The sequence below is a fragment of the Sinocyclocheilus grahami genome, unplaced genomic scaffold, assembly GCF_001515645.1.
Source record: "Sinocyclocheilus grahami isolate Dianchi unplaced genomic scaffold, SAMN03320097.WGS_v1.1 scaffold305.1, whole genome shotgun sequence".
Lineage (NCBI taxonomy): Eukaryota > Metazoa > Chordata > Actinopteri > Cypriniformes > Cyprinidae > Sinocyclocheilus > Sinocyclocheilus grahami.
The window spans coordinates 66042-72968 of record NW_015505484.1 but is presented as its reverse complement, the minus strand read 5'-3'; the positions used below and the strand labels follow the sequence as shown (position 1 = coordinate 72968).

The window sequence follows — 6927 nt, the reverse complement described above, 5'->3', positions numbered from 1 at the left end:
CTGCTTTAGAGAAGAGGAAGAGAAAACTTGGGGTGCACGTAAAAATCTATTCATATATGAATTGCGATTCTGTCTTCTAACGATTCTAATGGATTCACAAGTTTCAAAATGTTCTGCACACGCTCTGCATCTCTCTCTTTCTCTCATTCAGATCATCAGCTCAGTGAATACACTTATTTTCACATACTATAGCTATGAGAAGCGTTATACATGGACGCGTGCGGTTGCCGAACTGTATTAAAGCTTTAATCAGAATAAAACTGTATATTAAAAGCTAACAGAAGCAGTAGCATTTACAAATAACAGCATATCTAAAAGTATGAGACAACAACAAACAAAAATCGTAGGACCGCCTCTTAGACTTGCGCTAGAGGCGGTTTAGCCAATCACACTGGGCCAGCTAATCAATCAGAGCCCATCGTGTATTTCTGAGGGAGGGGCTTCATAAAAGCAGGAAATGATCAGCGCGTTCAGAGGAGAAGGGACAGAGCGGTGTGGAATAAAGGTAAATTATGTGAAAAATTATGTGATTTTCAACAAACGAAACATTAACACATGTTAGACTGCACCCCATAAACACAATCAAGCCTAGAAAAAACCCAGTCAACCACCCCTTTAAGATGGATGACTAACACTTCACCTCACAACAAGCTGCATTGATTTGAGGATTGTTTAATAGTCCAAGTTGCTGGCAGCTTTTGGTCACTGGTACCTTACATACCTGACACGATTTTCTGGGAGATGAGTTTACTTATAGGTATTCCACAAAAAGCCTTAAGATTTAAGGTCATGTCACTGGAATCGCTGAGGTCATCAATATGTGCAGACAGCCAAACTCCTTTAGTAAAAATACACTTGATAAGAATGGATATTTGACCATATCTAAATACACTGCAAAAGTTTGTCTTGCCAAAATTAATACACTAACCTCCTTGAAAGCCAATGTACTTGTTGCTTCTTGTTCTACAATGCTCCCCAATTCGGGAGAGCTTTGTGATAAACACAGTATAGAAGTTGCACTCATCTGACTTTAAGGACAAGATTTCATTCATGGTACAGTATCTAACGTAAGAAGAGTGACAGATAAAATGTCATTAGATTCTGACTCCTGTTATTTGGGTTGTTAATAAATTGAAATCTGATTTAAACTGCATCAAAGGACCTACTTTGCTGAAGCAATAAGTTCATTTTTGCACAAAGACTCTTCCATGTCCATCTGAACCACAAGAATGTGCAGAGAAAGTCCAGATTCCCTCAGGAAGGACCTTTGGAAAAAGAGGTACAATGTTTTAGAAATTGTTGACCATTTGTTGTTAATAAAGGTACTGAATAAAGTCAACAAAAATAATATAAACATTACCGTATCTTGCTGCAAAAAGAAGCTTCTGTGTCAAATTGGTGTAAAGAGAGCAGAAGAAACTGCTCAGTGGTCAAGCCCAAGGCTGGGGCAAGATTTCTCACATCAGCTTCAGTGAGAAGATTGGAGAATGTGGTTACCTGGTTACAGAAAACATATTCATTGATTTTGCAAGGTAAATTGGTAGAGATAAGACATTAAATCAAGTACACATTGCTTAAAATCTTTAACAAGAATATGCATTGGTAAACTTCTACAAAAGTAAACATTACCTCCAAGAATCTGTTCTTGTCCTGTTCATTTTTGTTCAGATGGTTGTCTAATAGGTCTCTGAGAGATTGATGGCTTTGCTGATGAAAATACATTCTCTGAAGTGTGTCTTTCTCCTGATTTCCAAATTCTGAATACTTTAATCTAAGTACTGAGTCTGGTGAGGCACAATTCAAGAGAAGGCTTTTGGCCATTTCATAGACTTGCTCTTCCTCATCCATGGTTTTGTTTGAGTCCAAGCTGTCTCTTGCCTCAGTGTCAACAGCATCTTCATCATAGATTTTCACAAGTTCAGAAGCATCTCCAAGAGTCTCAATGTCTTCATAAACTTCTGCATCCTGTACCTTGTTGTCAACTTCCATTGAGGCACCTTCTCCTTCCATTTGCACCTCCTCCTCATCAAGGAATTTGTTCATTTCCTCTTGAGACTCTGTCACATCTTCATCTTCATCAATGTGATGAGCCTCACTTTCCTCTTTCTTCATGTATACATCCTTGGCCACATTAATATTAGAGCCTTCTTTACTTGGTTCACTGATTTCATTATCGCACTTGGGAATGCAATGGAGCTCATTGTTTTGAGCAGCTTTATCATGGCCCCATTTTTGTATTTTCTCTAAAGCCTGCAGAAGTGCACTGGCACAAGCATCCCCATGGAACCCAACAAAGGCATCTGATAAGCTGAATTTTGCTTCAGTGGATTGATGAACTTTTGAGAAGTCTTCTACCCACTGTTTGAGTTTTTCCAAAACTCTGTGCTGCCAGGGAGTCAAATCCGTACTCCTATCAACTTTGTGCTTCTCCAGTCTGTTTTTAAGTGGAACAGGAAACTTTTTGTAGACTTTTTCCTGGTCCTCCACCACAACCAGTCTGAAGTCTTTGTGAACTCGACACTTTACTCTATGAGAACCAAGTCCCAAGTCAACATAATTCTGTCCACTGAAGCAGACATAGTATTGATTCAAGGCATCATACAGGCTCTCATACAAATTGAGGAGATTCAATAGGATGACTGTTCGGCCTGTCTCCATGCATGCCTTTATTCTACTCACATTGTGACATATCTGGGCATACTCCTGGTCTTTGGGAAATCCTGATCCAAAGACAATTTCAGGGCATATATAGTTCTCCTTGGAGAAAATGTGGTGTTGGATAATGTACAAGGCAACATTGTTAGTTGTGAGCAAAAGAAGGTACCGGCACTCTTTGTCACTGTTGCGGTCAAGATTTTGCTCAATCATTTTCAGTGTACTTGGCCTTTGGACTTCAGTGTCCTGGAAGATGTCCCGAAAGTAATCAAGAGGATCAAAATCATCCCTTTGTCCACTGAAGTTTCTCAACACAGCCTCTGCCAACTCACTGTCAGATGGTTCTTGATCTGAACTGTTGACTGTTGCAAAAATCATTTTCACCAAGCTATAATAATCTCGGAGTCCAAAGAACTGTTCACCGTCAGTTTTACAGATATCTAGGTAGCCCTTTGCCAACTTTGGCAGGAGGTGCTTGATTTTGAGAAGAATGTTATTATGGGAGGATGAGCAGATTCCCTCTGCCGTCTCTACTAAGTCTTTCTCACTTGGGTCCCAACGAGACACAAAAATACCCCTGTTCATTTTTGCTGGATCGAGAGCCCAGTTTGAGATTCCAACAAATCCAACCTTCATATGTGGATCTGGGTTATCGCTGTCTATGCATCCATCCTCTAGAAGAGGATGCAATGTCTTCAGTGGCATCTGAGGAGAGTCCTCTGCAAGTCCTATTTCATCTAGAACAACTACTGACACATACTCATCAAAATTTTTGTCCTTTTGGAAACGGGCACAGTTCCGAAAGGTTCCAATGATTCCTTCAGGGCTTGAGTGAGGGCTGCATTGAAAAGACACCATATGAACTTCCTTGAGTTTCTTGAATAAGTCACAGTGAGAAGCCTGACGCTGCATTGTATCTGCTACAACAGTCTTAGCAAGAGATTTTGAGCTCCCTGGCTTGCCAACCAGAAAGAGTGGAATTCTCAACTCAATGCAGACCACCATGAGGAAGACATTTTCTTTCAAAGCCAGATTTTTGGCAATTGTATCTCTTGTTTGGATTTTCTCAAGAAAAAAGTCTTGGCATGAAGTTATCTCCTGCTCCAGTGACTCTTTGGAGTTGAATGGACAAGGAAAGCATTTGCTCATAGTTGCTAGGTATGTCCCTTTGTTTTCAAGTGATGGGTAATAGCAAACACCCATAGCAAGCACCAAGCACTTCAAAGTCATCAGCTCAGTTTCATTCCTGTGGCAACCAGGAAAAAGATCAACTCTGTGGTTGTAAAACCAAACTAGGACACACATTGATCTCTCCACATCCCTAAGACTTACAAAGCTGCATTCATCTGCTTGTCTGCGCATGTATCTTTGAGAGGCAGACAAAACTTTTGTGATCACTCTCTGGTATGCACGGGGCAATCCATGATCTCTCATTTGTTTCTGCACAATTTGACAGATATAAGAGAGCTCAGATGAATCACTTAATTGTCCAAAATCCCATACCAGGGGCACCATGCTCGGGGGTAAAGGGTGTACACGGTACACAAGCTGTCTCATGGGAACTTTACCAAGGCGGTCCTCTGTTTCTTCAGCTTTCACTCTGTATCCTAGCCCAGCACGCTCCAAGCGATCAATCATTCTGGGTGTGTGTCTTCTGTATGGATTGCAGGCAGCAATTATTTTCAGACCAGAATTTTTCTTCAAAGGGTACCCTTGTACAGCTTTGTCACATAGCACTTCCTTGATGGCGAATATTGCTTCGGTTGTGTTGGCTTCATCAAAAAACAAAACTGTGTCAAGTTCATATTTTTGACGGTTGTCCTGAGCAAGTTCTTCTGCTTCTCGCACCTTCCTATAGATTACCTCAGAAGTAGTACCTCCATGAACTTTGACTAGTTTCATGTTTTCAACATCTCTGCCTTCACGTTGCAGATCACAGAGAAAGCGTATAAGCCGCGTCTTCCCACAGCCAGTTTCTCCCATGATGATCACTGGAATCTCACATCGGAATCTCATATGAATAGCCAACATCTTCATGATATTGTCAGTAGTGAGTTCATATGTAGGGTCTGGATCAAATGTTCCTTTTTCCCAGCCTTTTTTGGCACCAACAACAAAGGAAACTTTTTGAATCTTGTCTTCCCTTGACAGGTCATCAAAGTTCTCAGAAAGCTTAATTCTTTGTCGCTCAATGTCTGAAAAGAGCTCTTGTGTCATCACATTTCCCATTAACACTTTGCCACTTCTTGGATCAACTGCATTAAGAATTGTGCCAAATTTCTGCACATGGAATCCTAAGAAAGACATGGTGCAATGGTCAGCATTGAAAAAGATGTATGGGTGAGGTTCATTCTCCCATCGTTTTCGAATAAATAGTTTAGCTAGGATATCTTCCTCATCCTCATTCTCAGAGAAAAAGGTGGGGCTCTCATCAGAGATGTCAATGGATGGAGAGGCAAAGTCTCGAGCCATGTGAATCATGAATTTTACTATGAAGTCCTTGAAGCCACTTAAATTGTCAGCAAGGAAGTTTGGATCACAGAACAAAGAATTCTCACAGTCTTTAAGCTGCAGGTTAAGAAACCAAGTAAAGTGCTTTAATTCTGCCCATGATGGGTCTTTTAGGCCGTAGTTTGATAAAAGATGATGGAGACAGTCAACCGGATCACCTTCTACAGACTGAGCTTGATATTTGAAACGGTCCATGTTCACATTCCTGTTGAATCTTCTCAAGTATTGGTAGGGTCTCTGAATGGCCTCACTTTTAAACTCTTCATTATCCATCAGTGGATTTAAGGATGTGTAACCCCCTTTTTTTCTCTTGATCTCTAAAGCTTTGACATCTTTAGGAGGTCTGCAGAAGATTGTAGGAAGTGCATGCAAAAACCCATTGGTTATCTGTAAAAAAAAAAACGGTTAATGCCTGTAGCTCAACAATTGTTCAAAGAACAAAAAGTTACCCAAATGGAAAAAGCAGGTTTGCACCTCAATCTGGGTTTGACTTTTTTGAACTTGCTGAAGTGCTTCAATCGCCATCAAGTGAGCTGCATTTCTCCTCAATATAGTTCCTTGGCTGTCACTAAGACATCCTAGAATAAGTAATTTGAATAGGAATTCCTCCAAGCCATGACGTAACTGATATAAAAAGAAATGTAGTGAAACAAATTATAAGTGACCCACAGTTAGTACTGTATATAATAGTGCATGTTATAGTATAGCATGTTTTTCATAAAACCTACTGCTGCAATATCAATGTGCAACAGCACAGGGTCCTGCTCTCTCAGTGGAGCTAGTCTTTCAGACAGGGTTTGGACAAATCCATCCATGTCAACGCAGGGCTCGATGAGTCTGATTGTAAGACAGGTGGCTGTTGGAAACTCTTTTTTGAACTGCTCAAATAGACGCTTGACATATAGTGACTTTCCTGCACCAATAATAGGAAAAAATGATAGAGAAATAGAAAAGAGTATCAGCATAATGTTTGGTAACAATTTCACCATACTGTATTTAACAACATGAAACGCAACCTATTTTACTTCCACAATGTGATACACTCAATGACAACTTTTTAGGAAACATAGATGGTTGGAGGAAAGGGATTTAAAAATCAGAGGGAATTATAGCATCAGCCCAGAAAATATGCAATTACAAAGCAAATTATTAATCAAAAACAAAAAAAAATGCATTAAAAAAGAGTAAATTTGGCTCATGTTGACTTAAATATACAAAAATCTAAAACATACCAACAGCTGGACGTTCAGATGAAATCATCCAGACGGAGAGTTGTCCTGGATAGACTTCTGAGTAGGGAACAAGCTCAGACGGGATACGAAAGTGATGGCGAAGAGAGTTTTTTATTCTTTCTGTAGATATACTCAGACCTGTTTGTACTTTATAGTTGCTGAAGAAGGAAGGAACATATCTATCCTGGTTTACAGGACAGACCATCACTAGACGGTAATGAGGCCCAGCACTCCTTTCTAGTGTCTCAAAGCATTCCACCAGTGCCACGCTCACATCATAAGCCAGTGAACCTGGATTGACCAGCGTGTATATCTTCTGATGATTGCTTGCAGTGCCTTGGGATCCTAGACATCGGCGGAGGAAAATCTCCACCTCCTCTTCAGTTGTCTCCTCCTGGCACATTAATACCTCATCAGTTGTTGGAAGAGGATGCTCTTGATTCTCTGTGTAAAAAGACAGAGTTGTGCTAATCAAGTCCACAACAGGGCACTGGACAAGGTTTGGCCTTCCCTCTTGTAGAATAGGAGG

At 40.4% G+C, this 6927-nt stretch overlaps 1 protein-coding gene across 1 annotated transcript in view; it reads right to left on the bottom strand.

The window, feature by feature from the left end:
* Positions 1-6878, bottom strand: part of LOC107601401 (E3 ubiquitin-protein ligase rnf213-beta-like) — a 17420-nt gene extending 10542 nt beyond the window's left edge. Inside the window, exons 1-8 of the mRNA XM_016293567.1 lie at positions 6399-6878; positions 5895-6079; positions 5641-5790; positions 1630-5553; positions 1361-1497; positions 1167-1265; positions 929-1062; positions 722-838 (exon numbers count right to left, since the gene is read on the bottom strand). Of these exons, the coding sequence (XP_016149053.1) occupies positions 722-838; positions 929-1062; positions 1167-1265; positions 1361-1497; positions 1630-5553; positions 5641-5790; positions 5895-6079; positions 6399-6801 (5149 nt within the window). The 5' untranslated portion in view covers positions 6802-6878. The remainder of the gene's footprint in view (positions 1-721; positions 839-928; positions 1063-1166; positions 1266-1360; positions 1498-1629; positions 5554-5640; positions 5791-5894; positions 6080-6398) is intronic.
* Between the last annotated feature and the right edge of the window lie 49 nt (positions 6879-6927).